Here is a 21,882-nt window from a genome sequence, read left to right on the forward strand (position 1 = left end):
GGAGCAACGTGAAATGATTGCAAGATTGGCATGCGGAACGATAATTTAAAAGCATCGCCCGAACAGGGACTTGAACCCTGGACCCTCAGATTAAAAGTCTGATGCTCTACCGACTGAGCTATCCGGGCTCTGAGGAAGGAGTGTTACACAGCGGCCATTACTGGCTGGACAGTGAGCAGCGCCTTTCCTTTCTGCACTCACTTTAGTGTATTACTCTCACCGATCCACTCTCACTGTCGCCAACACACTCGCTTCACAATTAAAGTCACGATTGCTAACCCACCCACCACCCCCAACTCAAGCAATTTAATAATAACCGTCAATGCAAACCTCAGCACCAGAAATCGAGTTAGCTGAGGAAATGCACCCGAATTTATATACACTGTGAGTATAACGGAACACAATACCACATTCAGTTTGAGCAGCCGGCATCCTGGTCCAGACTGCAGGAGCTCATCATGATTACTCAGACCAGAGGGCAGAATAAGGGGTTTCCAATTGAAGTGGGAAGGAGGAAGGAGCTGTGCTCCGAAAGCTGGTGTTTGAAACAAACCTGTTGGACTTTAACCTGGTGTTGTAAGACTTCTTACTGATTCCCATTGAAGACAGAGATGAGGAGGAATTTCTCCTTTTGCGGGGTAGCGAATCAATGTCATTATTTACCGGGAGAGCTGAAGGCTGAGATAGACAGATTTAAACCTTTAAGGGAAGCAAGGATTAGGTGGATAAGGCAGGAAACAGGATTGTCATATCAGATCAGCAAATGGCAGACTAGACTGGATCGGCGGAACAGCATACATCTGTCCCTACATTTTATGGCCTGACAGTCTAAATCCAAGATACTGAGGCTTTTACATGCTCTTGAGAAAGTGGCAGTGCTGCAGCCCATAAGCACGTCCACACTGCTGTTAGGCAGGGAGTTCCTGGACTTTGGTCCCCCGACAGTAGTGAGGAAACAACGATAGAGTTCCAAAAGTTCCGATAGACTTGCAAAGCTCCAAAATAAATGCAGAAAATGTTTTATAATCCACGTTTGAAAATTAAGTATCATGGTTGGAATAAAATGACATCAATGAGATTTATTTGGTCAGCTTTGCATTATCGTGGCTCTTATAATAAAGATTGGTCATTTGAAAAGTGCAACGTATTTTAAAACATCGAAATCGAAAAATATTTCCCACTTCAAATAGCGTATGGCACAATCTCTCCAATGTCGAACAGGAGTAATGACAGTGAAAATTAATTCGGAGACTGGATATTTGCGGTGTTTAAAAGCAACGCCCGAACAGGGACTTGAACCCTGGACCCTCAGATTAAAAGTCTGATGCTCTACCGACTGAGCTATCCGGGCTCCTGCAAATTAGGAGAGCACAGCGACCTTTGGTGGATGGCAGCGAATATTGCATGGTTCAAATTCTGCATTTTCAGTCTGCAGCCGTCCAAGTTTGACACACACATCCTGACTCACTGGCTGAAACCCTCCCGTCGTCCTAACTGACGACCGCTCTTCCCAATGTCGGAGCTTTCCGCTTGACGCCAGCTCCCCGCAAACGCGCTTTCCTCTTTTCTGATTGAGACCAAAATTTGATAATACTGAGCTAATTGCTCATCTAAAGTGAATGCAAGACTTGCGCTGTAAGGGAGGAAGGCCTGTGGAGGGAACCTGTCCAAACACGTGCACTAAACATTGGATACTTACAAATAGAAAAGACACTTCATTCACAGATCTAAACATAATCGACTATCTGGTTCCATAGTGTAGTGGTTATCACGTCTGCTTTACACGCAGAAGGTCCTGGGTTCGAGCCCCAGTGGAACCATTGTTAATTTTATTTGACAAATTAAATTCAACAGGGATGATTGAGAAATGCAGCTCGTCCTCGCTGGTTGAGCTGAATAAACGAGCTGTTCCTAAAAAAAAGGCAATGGGCGAGATGATGGAACTCTGGAAAACTCTCAACCGGTCTAGCAGCATCTGGGAGTAGGGAGAGAAAATGTAGTTAACGTTTCCATCAGACGAGGTCAGAGTTGAGAGGGGAAAATGTGTTAGGTATTAAACTGTACCTGGGAGAGATTGCAACAAGGTTACAGTCTCAAATAGAGTTTTACAAAGCAAAATGAGGCCACTCAGCCCATCTTGTTCGCACTGGCCATCAAACATCTATCTCTTCTAATCCCATTTTGGATTGGATTTGTTTATTGTCACGTGTACCGAGGTACATTGAAAAGTATTTTTCTGCGAGCAGCTCAACAGATCATTCAGTACATGGGAAGAAAAGGGAATTGAACAGAATTCAAGAAAATACATGAGAATACATAATAGGGCAACACAAGATATACAATGAAACTACATAAGCATTGGCATCGGTTGAAGCATACAGGGTGTAGTGTTAATGAGGTCAGTCAATAAGAGGGTCATTTAGGAGTCTGGTGACAGTGGGGAAGAAGCTGTTTTTGAGTCTGTTCGTGCATGTTCTCAGACTTCTGAATCTCCTGCCCGATGGAAGAAGTTGGAAAAGTGAGTAAGCCGGGTGGGAGGGATCCTTGATTATGCTGCCTGCTTTCCCCCAGCAGTGGGAGGTGTAGATGGAATCAATGGATGGGAGGCAGGTTCGTGTGATGGACTGGGTGGTATTCACGACTCTCTGAAGTTCCTTGCGGTCCTGGGCCGAGCAGTTGCCATACCAGGCTGTGATGCAGCCCGATAGGATGCTTTCTATAGTGCATCTGTTAGTGTGCACATGCCGAATTTCCTTAGTTTCCTGAGGAAGTATAGGCGCTGTTGTGCTTTCTTGGTGATAGCGTCGACGTGAGTGGACCAGGACAGATTTTTGGTGATGTGCACCCCTAGGAATTTGAAACTGCTAACCATCTCCACCTCGGCCCCGTTGATGCTGACAGGGATGTGTACAGTACTTTGCTTCCTGAAGTCGATGACCAGCTCTTTAGTTTTGCTGGCATTGAGGGACAGATTGTTGTCGTTACACCACTCCACTAGGTTCTCTATCTCCCTCCTGTATTCGGACTCGTCGTTATTCGAGATCTGGCCAACTATGGTCGTATCTTCAGCAAACCTGTAGATGGAGTTGGAACCAAGTTTTGCCATGCAGTCGTGTGTGTACAGGGAGTAGAGTAGGGGGCTAAGTATGCAGCCTTGCGGGGCACCGGTATTGAGGACTATTGTGGAGGAGGTGTTGGTGTTCATTCTTACTGACTGTGGTCTGTTGGTCAGAAAGTCAAGGATCCAGTTGCAGAGTGGAGAGCCAAGTCCTAGGTTTTGGAGCTTTGATATGAGCTTGGCTGGGATTATGGTGTTGAATTTTCAAGCATTTGCTCCGTAGTCTTCTATGCTACGGCATTTCGAATGCTCATTAAAATGCTCCTGAAACGCTGTGAGGGTTCCAGCCTCCGCTACACTTTCAGGCAGCGAGAGCCAGATTCCCACTACCCTCTGGGTGAAAATGTTTTTCCTCAAATTCTCACTAAATCCCCTGCGTCTTACAAATTGGTTGAACTCAATGTTGAGTCCTGAGGGCTGTAACGGGCCTAATCGGAAGCTGAGATGCAGCTCCTCCAGCGTGTGTTGGGGTTCACTGGAGCATTGCAGCAGGACAAGGGCGCACACGTGGGCAGGAGAGCAAGGTGCTGATTTAAAATGACAAGCAGCAGAGGCTGCCTTTAGTCTCCCCAATGTGGAGGAGGCCACACTGGGAGCAGCAAGTACAGTAGATCAAATTGAAGGATGTGCAAGCGAAACACTGCTGAACTTGATCGGTGAGGAGGGTAAAGAATAGGTGTGGCACCTTCTGTGATTATGTGGGAAGGTGCCAGAGGAAGGAGATGGGCAAATGGAGTTGAGAAGTGCTAAATGAAAATCTCTTTCATAAAAAAACCATTTAATAACTGTGCATCAATCTCATGAACTGGGATTTTAAATTATAAACCTGTTGATTGCCTTGGTCCTAAATGGCCCAAAAGCCTCCTCTTCACTCTTAAAAACTTATTAACTCTGAATGATTGACCAAATATTTCTACTCAGCCCTTTTCATCATTGCCCATTCCCTCTCACTGCGTGCTTTCCCCATTGTCGCACTCATTGCTTCCTACTCGCCACTTCAACCAATCCTCCGGCTCACTACTTCCCACCACCTTCCCCTCTTACTCACCCCTTATCTCTCCCTACCCCCCCCCCCACCCCCCCTCCCCTCATGAGATCTTGAGAGGGTAACGAGATGGCAACCGCGAAGCAGTGAGGATTCTGGAGAGAAAAACAACTCTGGAGTGATAGAGTTAAGAATTAAGAAGAAAATGTGGGGTAGAGAGGGGCAGCTGTACCAAAGTCTGGGCTGCAGCTGTGAACACATTCAAGCACAAATGGAGGCAACACTCTTTGGGGAACTTCCCTAACTTCATAATTAGCTCAAAGGATGATGCATGTACATGTTGGAGGTCACTCACTTCAGTCATAGAATCAGAGAATCCCTACAGCGCAGCAAACACCCCTACATGGCCCCAGTAAAGGAGCATCCCACCTCAGCCAGTCCCCTGTGATCCCACCTAAGCTATGTTTGGACACTAAGGGGTAATTTAGCATTGCCAATTCACCTAATCTGCACAGTTTTGGACTGTGGGAGGAAATCCACAGAGATATGGGGAGAACATGCAAACTCCACACAAGGCCAAAATTGAACCCCAGGTCTGTGGCACTGTGACGAAGCAGAGCTAAACACTGTGCCAGAAGGTGTAGAAGCAGAATTAGGCCATTCGGCCCATCGAGTCTGCTTTGCCATTCAATAATGGCTGACATGTTTCTCATCCCCATTCTCCTGTCATGGGCCAGGGTTTAGAGAACCCCAAAGTGTATCATGGAGTTCACCTGACCCACAACTTTTAATAGATTGTGGTATGGGGAGCACACAGACCACTCTACAGGTGTGGTACAGCAGAAATGGAAAAATATTCTTTCAAGCAAAACAATGCTTATTCTATGAATTCAAGATAATCTTTTTAAAACATACAGTGAACATCTTAGCAACCATTAATTCAAACACAACCCCCAAAGAATACAACACTAAGTAATCCTTAATAACTTCCCAAACAACATCCAGAAGACAAAAGAAACACCATTTAGCAGAAGCACATCAGGTTTACATTCACTGCTGAAAACATTTATAATTCTGAATTCCCCAAATGATCAAGAGATAGACTTTTCAATGCAGAGAGAACAACAGTCATCTGCTTTATCTGGCTTCAGCTCCAACACTCAAACGAAACCAAAAAAACATAGACACACCCAAGCTTTTCTCAAAGTGAAACTAAAAAGCAGAGCCAGAGCTCAGCTCCACCCACAGTCTGACATCACTGCAGCAACATGAGCAGCCAAACATTTCTTAAAGCGACATTCTCATGCCTTCTCCCCATAACCCACGATCCCCTTATTAATCAAGAACCTATCTAGCTCTGTCTTAAAGTTACTCAGTGATTTGGCCTCCGCAGCCTTCTGCAGGAAACAGTTCACAGATTCACAACCCTCTGGCTGAAGAAATTCCTCCTCATCTCAGTTTGAAAGGATCATCCCTGCAGTCTGAGGCTGTGCGCTCGGCTTCTAGTCTTTCCTACTAGTGGAAACATCCTCCCTACATTCACTCTATCCATCAAGGCCACCATGCTGCCTTCCGAGGAGCTCCTCAGGGTAGTGTCCTAGGCCCAAGCATCTTCAGCTGTTTTACCAATGACCTTCCTTCCAACATAAGGTCAGAAATGGAAAAGTTTGCTGATGATGCTGGACTACTATTCATGACTCCCGAGATACTGAAGCAGTCTATGTCCATATGCAGCAAGAATGGGACAATATTCAGGCTTAGGCTTATAAATGGCAAACAACATTATGCCACATAATTGCCAGGCAATGATCATTTCCAACAAGAGAGAACCCAACTATTTGGGTTGCACACTGCAACCTCACAGCACCGGGGAATCGGGTTCGATTCCAGCATTGCGTGACTGTCTGTGTGGAGTTGACACTTTCTTCCCGTGTCTCTGCGTGGGTTTCCTCTGGGTGCTCCGGTTTCCTCCCACAGTCCAAATAAGTGCAGTTGGTGGATTGGCCATGATAAATTGCCCCTTATTGTCAAAGATGTGCAGGTTATGTGGGGTTATGGGGATAGGGCAGGGGAGTGGGCCTAGGTAGGGTGCTCTTTCAGAAGGTTGGTGCAGACTCAATGGGCTGAATGTCCTCCTTCTGCACTATAGGGATTCCATGCTTCTACCTCTCCTTGACATTCAATGGCATTAGCATTGCTGAATCTCCCATAATAGACATCTTGTGGTGTTACCATTGACCAGGAGCTGAATTGGACTAGCCATACAAATACTGTGACTTCAAGAGCAGGTCAGATGCAGGGAATTCTGCAGCGAATAACTCACCTCTTAACTCCCTAAAGCCTGTCCACCATCTACACAACACAGATTAGGGATATGGTGAACTACCCTCCACTTTCCTGGAGCTTCAACAACACACAAGAGGTTGCCACTATCAAGGGCAATATAGCCCTCTTGATTAGCATCCCATCCACTACCTTCAACATCCATTCCCTCCATCACTGATAATAATATTAATAATAATAATCACTTATTGTCACAAGTAGGCTTCAATGAAGTTACTGTGAAAACCCCCGAGTCACCATATTCCAGCGCCTGTTCGGGGAGGCTGGTACGGGAATTGAAGCCGCACATGCTGGTATTATTCTGCATTACAAGGCAGCTGTTTAGCCCACTGTGCTAAACCAGCACAGTGGAAGCAATGTGTTCCACCTACATGCTGCACTGCAGCAACTTACCATGGCTCCTTGAACAGTGCTTTCCAAACCAGTGAGCTCTACCATCTAGTAATTCAGGAACCGCAGATGAATGGGAATGGCATGAGATAGTATTTCCCCTCCAAGCCACGGAATCTTGACTTGGAAATTTATTGCCGCTTCTACACGGTTGCTGAGTCGAAGTCATGGAACTCGCTCCCTAATAGTACTGTGAGTGTACCGACACCACATGGACTGCAGCGGCTCAAGAAAGTGGTTTAACGGTCGGCTCGTGGCACAGAGGTTAGCACAGCTGCCTACAGCGCTGAGAACCCAGCTTCAAATCCCGGCCCAGTGTCACGTCCATGTGGCGTTTGCACATTCTCCCTGTGTCTGTTTCACCCCCATAGCCCAAAGATGTGCAGGTTAGGTGGATTGGCCACGCTAAATTGCCCCTTAATTGGAAAATTAATAATTGGCTATCTATTTTTTTTTAAAAGAAAGCGGCTCACCACCATCCTCTCAAGAAAAATTAAGGATGGGTAAGAAAATTGCCAGCCTGTGAAATAATGTTAAAAAGAATTTGCAAATCCTGCTAAACTGAAAATATGTTTTTAGAATGTCCTTTAAATGGGGCTCCTGTCATTTATTTTGTTTGGAAGAATATGGAGGCTCACTTATTTATTGGACACTACATGTCAAGGTGGCTACTGAAAAAAGCGATCACAGAATCTCCACAGCGCAGAGGGAGGCCGTTTGGCCCATTGAATCTGCACACTACCCAGGCCCAATCTCCTGCCTTATCCCCATGACCTCACCCAACCTTTGGACACTTAGGAGAAATTTAGCAGAGCCAATCCACCTAACCTGCATATCTTTGGACTGTGGGAGGAAACTGGATCACCTGGAGAAAACCCACACAGACACAGGGAGAAAGTGAAAACTTCACGGGGATCATGGGGTTACATACATATTATTGGTAAAAGTTGTACTGCAGTTTAACACGGCTATAGAACAATAATACGCACTCAGATTCATCTTTTTATTCATTCTTGGGATGTGGAAATCACTAGCTAGGTAAGCATTTATTGCCCATTCCTTTTTTAAAAAATAAATTTTATTGGAATTTTTTGAAAAATATATATCAACAGAACAATAATAATAATAATAATAAACACCCCCCGCAACCCGTAACAGCGCATGTAATAAACCCTCCCCATCCCCCCCAAACCCAATAAACAATAAAGTAAATTAACAATAAGCAAATTAACAAACAATACCCCCCTGAGACCCCCCCCCCCCCATCCCGGGTTGCTGCTGCTGACCTTGTTCCTTATCGTTGAGCCAGAAAGTCGAGGAAAGGCTGCCACCTCCTAAAGAACCCTTGTACCGACCCCCTCAGGGCGAATTTGACCCTCTCCAGCTTAATGAATCCCGCCATGTCACTGATCCAGGTCTCCACGCTCGGAGGTCTCGCATCTTTCCACTGCAGCAAGATCCTCCGCTGGGCTACGAGGGACGCAAAGGCCAAAACATCGGCCTCTTTCGCCCCCTGTACTCCCGGCTCCACCCCAACCCCAAATATCGCAAGTCCCCAGCCTGGCTTGACCCTAGACCCTACCACCCTCGAGTCCCCCAACTCCTAGCCACCTGAACCCCCAGGTACCTAAAACTCCTCACTGCCCTCTTTAGAGGGAGCCTACCAATCCCCTCTTCCTGATCTCCCGGGTGTACAACAAACAGCTCACTCTTGCCCAGGTTCAATTTATAGTCTGAGAAACTCCCAAACTCAGCAAGAATCTCCATCACCTCCGGCATTCCCCCCACCGGGTCTGCTACGTACAGCAGCAAGTCATCTGCATACAGCGACACTCGGTGCTCCTCCCCACCCCGCACCAGACCCCTCCACCTCCCCGACTCCCTGAGAGCCTTGGCAAGAGGATCAATTGCCTACGCAAAAAGCAAGGGGGACGGAGGCACCCCTGCCTCGTCCCACGGTGGAGCCTGAAGTACTCGGACCTCCTCCCATTTGTCGCTACATTCACCATCGGGGCCTTGTACAGCAACCTCACCCATTTAATAAACCCCACCCCAAACCCAAACCTTTCCAACACCTCCCACAAGTACCCCCACTCAACCCTATCAAAGGCATTCTCCGCATCCAATGCCACCACAATCTCCGCCTCTCCTTCTGCCGCCGGCATCATTATCACATTTAGCAGCCTTCGCACGTTAGTGTTCAGCTGCCTCCCCTTCAGAAAACCCGTCTGATCTTCATGTACCACCCCCGGCACACAGTCCTCTATTCTAGTGGCCATGATCTTCGCCAGCAACTTGGCGTCCACATACAGCAGTGAAATTGGCCTATATGAACCGCACTGCAAGGGGTCCTTATCTCGCTTCAGGATCAGGGAAATCAGCGCCCGTGACATCGTCGGGGGCAAAACACCCCCCTCCCATGCCTCGTTAAAGGTCCGAACCAACAGGGGGCCCAACAGGTCCGCGTATTTCTTATAAAATTCAACCGGGAATTCATTGGATCCCGGCGCCTTCCCCGACTGCATATGGCCAATCCCTCTAACCAGCTCCTCCAACTCGATCGGCGCCCCCAGTCCCTCCACCTGCTTCTCCTGCACCCTTGGAAATCGCAGCCTGTCCAAAAAATTCTCCATTCCCCCTCCCACCGCCGGCGGCTCCGACCGGTACAGTTCCCTATAGAAGTCCCTAAAGACCCCATTGACCTCTGCCCCTGCCGCACCACATTCCCACCCCTATCCACCAATCTCCCTAGACGCATCCCGCTTGCGAGGCTGATGCGCCAGCATCCTCCTCGCTTTCTCTCCATACTCGTAGACCGCTCCCTGCGCCTTCCTCCACTGTGTCTCCGCCTTTCTGGTGGTCAATAAATCAAACTTGGCCTGCAGGCTACGCCGCTCCCCCAGCAATCCCTCCTCCGGGGCATCCGCGTACCTCCTATCTACACTCAACAGCTCCCCCACCAGTCTCTCCCTCTCCCTCCTCTCCCCCCTCTCCCCCCTCTCCCTATGGGCTCGGATGGAGATCAGCTCCCCCCTAAGCACTGCCTTCAGAGCCTCCCACACCAACCCCACCCGGACCTCCCCAATATCATTGACCTCGAGGTACTTCTCGATACATCCCCGGACCCTCCTACACACCTCCTCATCAGCCAACAACCCCACGTCCAGACGCCAAAGCGGGCGCTGGTCCCGCATCTCCCCCATCTCCAGATCCACCCAATGCGGAGCATGGTCCGAAATCGCTATAGCCGAATATTCGGCCTCCTCCACCCTCGGGACCAGTCCCCTACTCAGGACAAAGAAATCAATACGGGAATAAACCCTGTGCACATGGGAGAAAAAAGAGTACTCCCGAGCCCTCGGCCTCCCAAACCTCCAGGGATCCACTCCTCCCATCTGGTCTATAAACCCCCTCAACACCTTGGCCGCCGCCGGCCTCCTGCCTGTCCTTGAACTAGAACAATCCAGTAGGGGATCCAGCACCATATTAAAGTCCCCCCCCCCCCATGATCAGGCCCCCCACCTCCAGGCCAGGAATGCGGCCCAACATACGCCTCATGAAACCAGCATCATCCCAATTTGGGGCATACACATTTACCAACACCACCCTCTCCCCCTGCAGCTTACCGCTCACCATCACATATCTGCCGCCACTTTCAGCCACCACCTCAGACACCTCAAAAGCCACCCTCTTCCCCACCAGGATTGCAACCCCTGGTTCTTCGAGTCGAGCCCTGAATGGAAAACGTGCCCCACCCACCCCTTCCTCAGACGGACCTGGTCCGCCACCTTCAGGTGGGTCTCCTGGAGCATAGCCACGTCCGCCTTCAGCCCTTTCAGATGCGAAAACACCCTAGCCCGCTTAACCGGCCCATTCAACCCCCCTCACGTTCCACGTAACCAGCCAGATCAGGGGGCACCCCCCCCCCCCCCCCCCCCCCAGTCGACTAGCTATAGCCCATCGACCTCTCGCCCGTGGCCAGCCCCCATTCGGCCCGTTTCCCACGGTGATAGAAACTCACCCCGACCCCCCCGACCCACACTAGCTCCTCCCTGGCCAATCCAGCAGCAACCCGGTATCCCCCCCCCCCCCCCCACCCCACCCCAGGCTAGGACCCCTCCTAGCCGCAACTCTCCCTCCATAGTACTCCCGTGAGCCAGCTGACTTTTGCTGACCCCGGCAGCTCACGCCCTAACTCCGGCCCCTCCCGATATGAGGTCACCCCTCCCCCCCTGCATCAGCTCCTTGGCACCGCTTCAGCGCGGGAAAACGGATCTGATATCCACGCCTCTTGTCACCAGCTCCACCCCCCTCGTCCCGCAGCGCGGGAAACCAGAGGAAAGCCTTTCACACTGCCTCACCCCACCCCCCAACGCAGCTCCCAAACAGCAGTCCCAACCCATCCACCAACCCCGTACAAACAAAAACAGATCAACCACAAGCCCCAATACCCCCCTTAAGACACAAAACCATAACCAACATCATCCGAAAGCGAGAATAACCAGCAACAGCATAAACAGTGATACAGAAAAAAACTCCCACAGCCCCCAATCTCTAGTTCGAGTCCAACTTTTCAGCCTGCACAAAGGCCCACGCCTCCTCCGGAGACCCAAAATAGTAATGCCGGTCCTTGTAGGTGACCCACAGGCGCGAAGGCGGCAGCATATTTATTGCCCATTCCTAACTTCTCTTGTGAAAATGGTGGTGAACTGCCTTCTTGAACCACTGCAGCCCGTGTGGTGTAGGTACCCTCACAGTGCTGTTAGGAATGGTGGTTCAGGATTTTTACCCAGCAAGTGAAAGAACGATGATATATTTCCAAGACGGGATGGTGGTTGGCAGGTGTCTTTTTAAAATTCATTACAGGGTGCAGATGTCACTGTCTAGGCCAGCATTTATTGCCCATCCAGAATTACCCTTCAGGTGGTAGTGCTACCATGATGGCAGTGGCTGTGGATTTGGAAATTGCTGTCAAAAGTGAGTTCCTGTTGTGTATCTTGTAGATGGCACTCACTGCTTCCATCGTTTGCCAGTGGTGGAGGGAGTGAATGATTGTGGAAGGGGTGCTGCTCAAGCAGACTGTTCGCCCTGGTCGGTGTTGAGCTTATTGAGTGTTGTTCGAGTTGCACTCATCCAGGCAAGTGGAGAGTATTCCATCACACTCCTGTCTTGGAGATGGTAGACAGACTTTGGGGAGTCAAGAGACGAATCACTCACCACAGGTTATTCATGAAATCCCGCATTCCCAAACCTTGCCCCACGCTTGAGGCGTGGTGATCCTCAGGTTAAATCACCACCAGGCAGCTCTGCCCCTCAAAAGGGAAAGCAGTCTCCTGGGGCCATGGCCACTTTACCTCGCCGTTACTCGCCACGGGATTCCTAGTCTGCTCTGGTAGCCACAGTACCTATACACCTAGTCCAGTCCAGATTCAGGTTAAATGTTGATAGTCGGGGATTGAGCGATGGTAATGTCATTGAATGTCAAGTGGCGACTGATACCTTGCACCATATCAGACTCTGTCTCTAATGACAGGTGCAGGGCGGGGAATGTCTGTATGCATGGTCTCCCTCCCACCATTTCCATTTACAAATGCTGCATCAGCATCTCCAATGACGATTCTGTCCCCGGGGCACGAGCGCAGCCTCACACATCCATTCCGCGCATGCTCACTGGAGGCGTAGTCGCACCCATTGTGAACGAAGGGAGCAAAAGCGGACAAAGAGGCGCATGCGCGGGTGGCCGGACAGAAGTACGCATGCGCAACGATGGCCGGGTTTCCTTGAGATGGGAAGCACAGTGCGCACGCTCAATGGCGGCGGACTGTAAGGCGCAGCTGCGGTGACCGGTGGAGGCGCAGAGAGAGAGAGAGAGAGACGTCAACAGCGCATGCCCGGCTCGGACCCGGCAGTGCGCGCAGGCGCGGCAATGGCGGCCCCGCGATGAGTTAGCGGCGGCGACCCAGGCGCCATGTCCCGGGAGATGTTCGCCCTGGGAGAAGGAGGAGGGGGTGGTGGAGGAGGAGCGGACCACCGGGTGAGCAGACCCCCCCACAAATCCCCAGCGCAGCGCCTCCTTAATAACCCGTCCGCCTGGAATAGGATTTCCGGGCCCAGGAAAGACCGCGGCCTAAAGCCGGGGCCTCGCCTAACGCTCCCATCACGGGGCAGGGGCGGTGGTCCCGGCGGGGAGAAACAGTGGTCCCGGCGCGGAGAACCAGTACGGTGTTCACCCACACATTCTCACCCTGAAACTGGCCCCAACCCGCGGAATATCAGATTGAGGGACCAATGTGTCTGACAGGCCAGAGAATGTTAGGGTGAGGGGCTTTCATTCTTTATCTGACCATGTCATGGGCACCTTTATTCTGTATCTAACCCTGTCCTGTGAATGTTAGATTCAGGCACCTTTATTCTGTATCTAACCCTGTCCTGTGTATGTTAGATTCCGGGCACCTTTACTCTGTATCTAACCCTATCTTGCGAATGTTAGATTCAGGGACCTTTACTCTGTATCTAACCCTGTCCTGTGAATGTTAGATTCAGGGACCTTTACTCTGTATCTAACCCTGTCCTGCGAATGTTAGATTCCGGGACCTTTACTCTGTATCTAACCCTGTCCTGCAAATGTTAGGTTCCTGGACCTTTACTCTGTATCTAACCCTGTCCTCCAAATGTTAGATTCCTGGACCTTTACTCTGTATCTAACCCTGTCCTCCAAATGTTAGATTCCGGGACCTTTACTCTGTATTTGAAGCTTACCTGTGAGTGTTCGATTGAATGACATTCACCCTCTCTGTTTGAGGAATGTTTGATTGAGAGACCGTTGTTGTGTATCTGAGGAATGTTAGATTGAGGGAGGTACCTTTACTCTGTATCTGACTCTTTCCTGGGAATGTTACAGAAATAAGTCTTTTTTAAATATATTTAAGAGTACCCAAATCATTTTTTTCCAATTAAGGGGCAATTTAGCGTGGCCAATCCACCATGCCTGCACATCTTTTGGTTGTGGGGGTGAGACCCCCGCAAACACGGGGAGAATGTGCAAACGCCACACAGACAGTGACTCAGAGCCGGGATGGAACCTGGGACCTCAGCGCCGTGAGGCTGCAGGGCTAACCCACTGTGCTACCGTGCTGCCCTCATAGTAAGAAGTCTTACAACACCAGGTTAAAGTCCAACAGGAATTGCTAGTTTTCGGAGCACAGCTCCTTCATTATGTGAGTCACTCAAACTGATGAAGGAGCTGTGCTCCAAATGCTCGTGATTCGAAACAAACCTGTTTGACTTTAACCTAGTGTTGTAAGACTTCTTACTGTGCCCACCCGGTCCAACGCCGGCATCTCCACATCTGGGAATGTTAGATGAGGGACCTTTACTCTGTAGCTAACCCAGTGCTTAGTATGTTAATTTGTGGGTGCTTTACTCTGTACCTCAATCAGTACTATGAACGTTAAATTGAGGGGCCTTTATTCAGTATCTGACTGTTATGGGAATACAGTAGCAGGGTAGCATGGTGGTTAGCATAAATGCTTCACAGCTCCAGGGTCCCAGGTTCGATTCCCGGCTGGGTCACTGTCTGTGTGGAGTCTGCACGTCCTCCCCCTGTGTGCGTGGGTTTCCTCCGGGTGCTCCGGTTTCCTCCCACAGTCCAAAGATGTGCGGGTTAGGTGGATTCGCCATGCTAAATTGCCCGTAGTGTCCTAATAAAAGTAAGGTTAAGGGGGGGATTGTTGGGTTAGGGGTATAGGGTGGATGAGTAGGGTGATCATTGTTCGGCACAACATTGAGGGCCGAAGGGCCTGTTCTGTGCTGTACTGTTCTATGTTCTATGAAATTGATCACTCTATCTGATCCTGTCCTGGGAATGTTTGCATTGTGGGATCTTCACGCTGTATCTAACTATATCTCAAGAATGGCAGTTCGAGGCACCTTTACCCTGTATCTGACCCCATTCTGGGGATGTTAGATTGATGGACCTTTACTGTGTATCTAACTCAGTCCAGGCGATGTTCGTTTGAGGGGCTTGACTATCCTGTAAATGTCAGATTGAGGACCTGTATTCTGTAGGACCCTGTCCTGTGAATGATAGAATATGGGACCTATACTCTGTATATTAGAACATTAGACCCAATCATGGGAAAATTGGATTTCAGGACTTTATTCTGTATCTGACCCTGTAATGGGAATGTTAGAATGAGGGATCTTTAGTCTATCTGACTCTGTCCTGGGAATGTTAGATTCAGGGACCTTTACTCTCTATCTGTCTGTATCCTGGGAATGTTAGTTTGTGGATGCTTACTCTGTACCTCGACCAGTACTGGGAGTGTTAAGTTGTGGGACCTTTACTCAGAATTTGGCTCTGTTACGGAAATGTGAGATTGATGGAACTTTACGCTCTATCTGATCTTGTCCTGGGAATGTTATATTGAGGGATTTTCATGCTGCATCTGACTATCCCAGGAATGGCAGATTGAGGGACCTTTATATCTGACCCCCATCTTGGGAATGTTAGATTGATGGACATTTACTCTATCTAACTCAGTCCTGGGATTGTTAGTTTGAGGGGGTTTGACTCTATCCTGTAAATGTTAGATTGAGGACGTTTACTCTGTCCTGTGAATGATAGAATGAGGATACTTTGCTCTGTGTCTGACCCAATCATGGGAAAATTGGGTTGAAGGACTTTGCTTTGCATCTGACCCTGCGATGGAAAAGTTAGATTGAGGGACCTTTACTCTGTATCTAACCCTGTCCTCCAAATGTTAGATTCCGGGACCTTTACTCTGTATTTGAAGCTTACCTGTGAGTGTTCGATTGAATGACATTCACCCTCTCTGTTTGAGGAATGTTTGATTGAGAGACCGTTGTTGTGTATCTGAGGAATGTTAGATTGAGGGAGGTACCTTTACTCTGTATCTGACTCTTTCCTGGGAATGTTACAGAAATAAGTCTTTTTTAAATATATTTAAGAGTACCCAAATCATTTTTTTCCAATTAAGGGGCAATTTAGCGTGGCCAATCCACCATGCCTGCACATCTTTTGGTTGTGGGGGTGAGACCCCCGCAAACACGGGGAGAATGTGCAAACGCCACACAGACAGTGACTCAGAGCCGGGATGGAACCTGGGACCTCAGCGCCGTGAGGCTGCAGGGCTAACCCACTGTGCTACCGTGCTGCCCTCATAGTAAGAAGTCTTACAACACCAGGTTAAAGTCCAACAGGAATTGCTAGTTTTCGGAGCACAGCTCCTTCATTATGTGAGTCACTCAAACTGATGAAGGAGCTGTGCTCCAAATGCTCGTGATTCGAAACAAACCTGTTTGACTTTAACCTAGTGTTGTAAGACTTCTTACTGTGCCCACCCGGTCCAACGCCGGCATCTCCACATCTGGGAATGTTAGATGAGGGACCTTTACTCTGTAGCTAACCCAGTGCTTAGTATGTTAATTTGTGGGTGCTTTACTCTGTACCTCAATCAGTACTATGAACGTTAAATTGAGGGGCCTTTATTCAGTATCTGACTGTTATGGGAATACAGTAGCAGGGTAGCATGGTGGTTAGCATAAATGCTTCACAGCTCCAGGGTCCCAGGTTCGATTCCCGGCTGGGTCACTGTCTGTGTGGAGTCTGCACGTCCTCCCCCTGTGTGCGTGGGTTTCCTCCGGGTGCTCCGGTTTCCTCCCACAGTCCAAAGATGTGCGGGTTAGGTGGATTCGCCATGCTAAATTGCCCGTAGTGTCCTAATAAAAGTAAGGTTAAGGGGGGGATTGTTGGGTTAGGGGTATAGGGTGGATGAGTAGGGTGATCATTGTTCGGCACAACATTGAGGGCCGAAGGGCCTGTTCTGTGCTGTACTGTTCTATGTTCTATGAAATTGATCACTCTATCTGATCCTGTCCTGGGAATGTTTGCATTGTGGGATCTTCACGCTGTATCTAACTATATCTCAAGAATGGCAGTTCGAGGCACCTTTACCCTGTATCTGACCCCATTCTGGGGATGTTAGATTGATGGACCTTTACTGTGTATCTAACTCAGTCCAGGCGATGTTCGTTTGAGGGGCTTGACTATCCTGTAAATGTCAGATTGAGGACCTGTATTCTGTAGGACCCTGTCCTGTGAATGATAGAATATGGGACCTATACTCTGTATATTAGAACATTAGACCCAATCATGGGAAAATTGGATTTCAGGACTTTATTCTGTATCTGACCCTGTAATGGGAATGTTAGAATGAGGGATCTTTAGTCTATCTGACTCTGTCCTGGGAATGTTAGATTCAGGGACCTTTACTCTCTATCTGTCTGTATCCTGGGAATGTTAGTTTGTGGATGCTTACTCTGTACCTCGACCAGTACTGGGAGTGTTAAGTTGTGGGACCTTTACTCAGAATTTGGCTCTGTTACGGAAATGTGAGATTGATGGAACTTTACGCTCTATCTGATCTTGTCCTGGGAATGTTATATTGAGGGATTTTCATGCTGCATCTGACTATCCCAGGAATGGCAGATTGAGGGACCTTTATATCTGACCCCCATCTTGGGAATGTTAGATTGATGGACATTTACTCTATCTAACTCAGTCCTGGGATTGTTAGTTTGAGGGGGTTTGACTCTATCCTGTAAATGTTAGATTGAGGACGTTTACTCTGTCCTGTGAATGATAGAATGAGGATACTTTGCTCTGTGTCTGACCCAATCATGGGAAAATTGGGTTGAAGGACTTTGCTTTGCATCTGACCCTGCGATGGAAAAGTTAGATTGAGGGACCTTTACTCTGTATCTTAACCAGTCCTGGGAATGTTAGATTGAGGGACCTTTACTCTGTATCTATCCTGGGAATGTTACATTGAGGGACCTTTACTCTGTATCTGACCCAGTCCGGGAAGAGTTAGATTGTGGAATCTTTTTTAATAAAATGATTTTAAAACGCTTAATCATTGAACAAATATAACTCAATCCCCACAGTTTGACATCTTATTGTTCTCTCACCTTAAAATTGCCCCCCTCCCCCCCACCCCACCTGCTGGCAACAAAGAAGTCCTCAAATAGAGAGGGGAACTACCCCCATACACCCAACCATCCCTCCCCCTCGATGTGCGAATGTAATCTTTTCCAACGTAAGGAGTCTGCCACATCCCCCAGCAATGGCGACCTCCACTCAAGTACAATTCGTCGGCATGTAACCAGAGTGGCCAAGGCCACTACATTAGCCCCGCTCCTCCAGCAGCTCTGACACCCTAAAGGTCACCACCAAAGGGCCCAGTGACCCACAATGTTTCCAATATTGGGCCCCAAAACCTCACCAATCTTGGACATGACCAAAACATGTGGGTGTGGTTTGCCACCCCCCCCATCCCCCACATCTCTCTCACATCCTTTACTTCTGAGAAGAACACACAGAAGGGCAACACGGTAGCATAGTGGTTAGCACAATTGCTTCACAGCTCCAGGGTCCCAGGATCAATTTCAGTTTGGGTCACTGTCTGTACGGAGTCTGCACATCCTCCCTGTGTGTGCGTGGGTTTCTTCCGGGTGCTCCGGTTTCCTCCCACAGTCCAAAGATGTGCAGGTTAGGTGGATTGGCCATGATAAATTGCCCTTAGTGTCCAAAATTGCCCTTAGTGTTGGGTGGGGTTACTGGATTATGGGGATAGGGTGGAGGTGTTGATCTTGGGTAGGGTGCTCTTTCCAAGAGCCGGTGCAGACTTGATGGGCCGAATGGCCTCCTTCTGCACTGTAAATTCTATGATCCACACAGTCATACAAGCCCTGTGCACCACATTGAAGCTCAGCCTAACACATTGCATTTACCTGGTGCATAATCTCACTCCTGACCCCCATCCCAATTTCACATCGAGCTCCTCCACCCACTTCACCTACTCAATTAGTCGTTTGTCTGGGCTCACCAGTCATCTGTAAATATCCACAATCTTCCCGTTCCCGAGCTCAACTGGCGACGACAACCTGTCTAACAAAGTGTGCTCCGACCGAGGAAACAAGGGCACCTCCTTCCACACTAAATCCCGTAATTGTGCTCAAACCTGCAAAACTTCATTCCACAAACAAGTCCCTTGCCTGTTCCACGCCTTACCTATGCCACCGCCTATACATCGCATCCATCCCTGCCATGGATATTCCCACAAACAGGAGCCACATACCCCTCCCACACCAAAATGCCGTGGCTGGTTACAGACTTTTAAGGACGATGTCACCATCGGACTCGCCATATATCGTCCCAGGGCAAACGGAAGGGAGGGTTGGTGCAGCCAGAGCCTCAAACATTGCCCCACACGTGACATCTCCTCCACCTGCACCCATTTCCCCCCCCCCCCCAGCAGTGCCGGACCGTCACCATGTTCGTCACCCAGCTAGCATGCCCCCCCGCCCCAAGACGTTCATCTTGACCGTCTGCAACTGCCCTGCAAACAAAAGTAGGATGGATCCCACCTCTTCAGACCCCCTTTCACCCCCTCCTCCAAGGAAGCCCATTCCATTCATACATCGCGGCCCAGTCATCAGCCACCTGAATACCCAAATACCTGAACCTACTCTTCACCAATTTAGATGGTAGGGGACAAATCTGACCCTCACAGGGCATTCACCGGAAATACTTCACTTTTTGCCATATTCAGTTTGCAGCCTGAAAAAAAACCTCTAACTTCTCCAATATCCCCAAGTGTGGCGACTAGGTAATTTTCACAGTAACTTAATTGCAGTGTTAATATAAGCCTACTTATGACAATAAAGATTATTTTCATCCTATCCATACATTCCAGTGGATTGGTAATATACAGCAACATGTTATCTGCATACAATGAGACTGTGCTCCGCACCCTGCCTCCCCATAATACCCGACCACTACCCCGGAGCGCAATAGCCAAGGGTTCGATAGCCAGTGCAAACATAAGTGGGGATAACGGGCACCCCTCACTCATACCCCTGTGTGACTGGAAGTCTCCCGAACTAATCGAATTTGACCTAACGCTAGCCGTGGGGGCCAGAATGAGGGACCTTTGCCCACTATCCTGGGTATCTTAGATTGAGCAACCGTTCCTCTCTATCTGAACCAATCCTGGGAATGTTAGACTGAGGGACAGCAGTTGGGAGGGGGAGCAGGGGATGTATGTGGGTTGTGGGGGGATGGAGTAAGGAGGGGGGTAGAAGAAAGGCAGTGGTTGGGCTGAAGGCAATACGGGGTTCACTGTTACTTTGTTAAAATAGCATGACAAACTGTTTGTATTATATAGTTACGCCTTCGTATGCAAGAATTTGATGAAGTTTGGAATAAAGTCCCATTAAAAACAAGAGGGCTCGCCCATTTAAAAATTTAAACCTGAGATCGGTAAACGTTTCCTTCCCCAGTATATTACAAAATATGGAGCAAATGCAAGTGGGTGGAGTGAGAATACCGATCACCTATTAAATAGTAGATCAAACTCAAGGGGCTGACTGACCTCCTCCTGTCCCTGTGTAACAGGCTCAATGTCGTGAATGGCATAGGAGCAGAAGTAGACTATTTAGCCCATCAAGTCTGCTCCACCGTTCAGTGAGAAAATGACCAATATGATGTGATAATCCTCAACACTTTGCTGCCTATCCCCATAACCCTTGATTCTCTTCCAGGCCTCCTCCTATTCTGTGTAACAGGCTCAAGGAGGCATGATCGTGTCTCCCGTTTCCATGCCCTCTGCTGGAATTATGCCGTTTGGTTTAAAAATGAATAACTCTGTGGAGAGAGCAACCCTGTGGCACCATGCAAATGTAAAACAATGTCCACAGGACAGAAACAGGTTATGGGTTAGCACTGTTGGTTCACAGTGCCCGGGTCACAGGTTTGATTCCTGCTTGGGTTACTGTCTGTGCGGAGTCTGCACGTTCTCCACATGTCTGCGTTAGTTTCCTCCGGGTGCTCTGGTTTCCTTCCACAAGTCCAGAAAAACGTACTTGTTAGGTAAATTGGACATTCTGAATTCGCCCTCTGTGTACCCAAACAGGCACAGGAGTGGCGACTAGGGGATTTTCACATTAACTTAATTGCAGTGTTAATGTAAGCCTACTTGTGACAGTAATAAAGATTATAAGATTATTATTCACCCCACCTTAACCCACTCATGCGCATCTCGTTCTATCAACATATTCTTGTATTCTTTCTCCCTAATGTGGTTATCCTGTTTCCCCTTAAATAGTTTCAGTCTCCATATTGCACTAGGCCTTATTGTGCATAATTCCAGTCTCCATATCCCACTAGAATTCTGCAGAGTACCTCCCAGTGCGATACGGGGACCACAGCTGCTCACCGTGATACCCGGTATGTTGCAGAGACTGGAACTGTGCAGTAACTCCCAGTGTAATACGGAGACGGGAACTGTGCACAGTGACTCCCAGTGTGATACAGATACCGGAACTGTGCACAGTGACTCCCAGTGTGATACAGAGACAGGAACTGTGCACAGTGACTCCCAGTGTGATACAGAGACAGGAACTGTGCAGTAACTCCCAGTGTAATACGGAGACGGGAACTGTGCACAGTGACTCCCAGTGTGATACAGAGACCGGAACTGTGAACAGTGACTCCCAGTGTGATACAGAGACAGGAACTGTGCACAGTGACTCCCACTGTGATACAGAGACCGGAACTGTGCACGTGTCTCCCAGTGTAATAATGAGACAGAAACTGTGGTACAGTGTCTCTTAGCATGATATAAAGACTGGAACTGTGCACAGTGACTCTCAAGTATGGTCTCACTAGTAACTGTACCTATCTTCCTCTCTCACAGTCCCTCGATGACAGCCCAATCGAGGAAGATGAAGAAGCCCTTCGAGAAGAAGACCATGATATTGACCAATTCAATGAGGACACATTTGGGACTGGGGCAGTCGGTAAGTCATTGTCTTTCAGGTTTGAGTTCCCATCCAATGCTAATGTGTAGATGTTCTAACCCTCTTCCTCCTTTAGTCTCAGGTCTTAAGAAATGGTAGTCCATTCAGCCCTTCCATTCAGTGAGAGCATGGCTGATCTCCAACTTGCCAGCATCATTTTCCT

The 21,882-nt window shown here is 48.7% G+C and overlaps 1 protein-coding gene and 3 non-coding genes across 6 annotated transcripts in view; 2 read left to right on the forward strand and 2 right to left on the reverse strand.

Moving 5' to 3' along the window:
• Positions 1 to 55: 55 nt before the first annotated feature.
• On the reverse strand, positions 56 to 128 carry trnak-uuu. The gene has a single exon. It is a non-coding gene; the product is annotated as a tRNA-Lys (tRNA).
• Positions 129 to 1,278: 1,150 nt separating this feature from the next.
• On the reverse strand, positions 1,279 to 1,351 carry trnak-uuu. Its single transcript has one exon. It is a non-coding gene; the product is annotated as a tRNA-Lys (tRNA).
• Positions 1,352 to 1,747: 396 nt separating this feature from the next.
• Positions 1,748 to 1,820, forward strand: trnav-uac. Its single transcript has one exon. It is a non-coding gene; the product is annotated as a tRNA-Val (tRNA).
• A 10,906-nt stretch (positions 1,821 to 12,726) lies between these two features.
• LOC119967891 (protein PAT1 homolog 1-like) overlaps positions 12,727 to 21,882 on the forward strand; it is a 66,623-nt gene continuing 57,467 nt past the window's right edge. For all 3 annotated transcript variants that reach the window (XM_038800984.1, XM_038800985.1, XM_038800986.1), the window contains exons 1-2: positions 12,727 to 12,870; positions 21,617 to 21,719. In XM_038800984.1, coding sequence (XP_038656912.1) covers positions 12,805 to 12,870; positions 21,617 to 21,719 — 169 coding nt within the window. In that variant the 5' untranslated portion in view covers positions 12,727 to 12,804. The remainder of the gene's footprint in view (positions 12,871 to 21,616; positions 21,720 to 21,882) is intronic.

The sequence above is a fragment of the Scyliorhinus canicula genome, chromosome 6, assembly GCF_902713615.1.
Source record: "Scyliorhinus canicula chromosome 6, sScyCan1.1, whole genome shotgun sequence".
Lineage (NCBI taxonomy): Eukaryota > Metazoa > Chordata > Chondrichthyes > Carcharhiniformes > Scyliorhinidae > Scyliorhinus > Scyliorhinus canicula.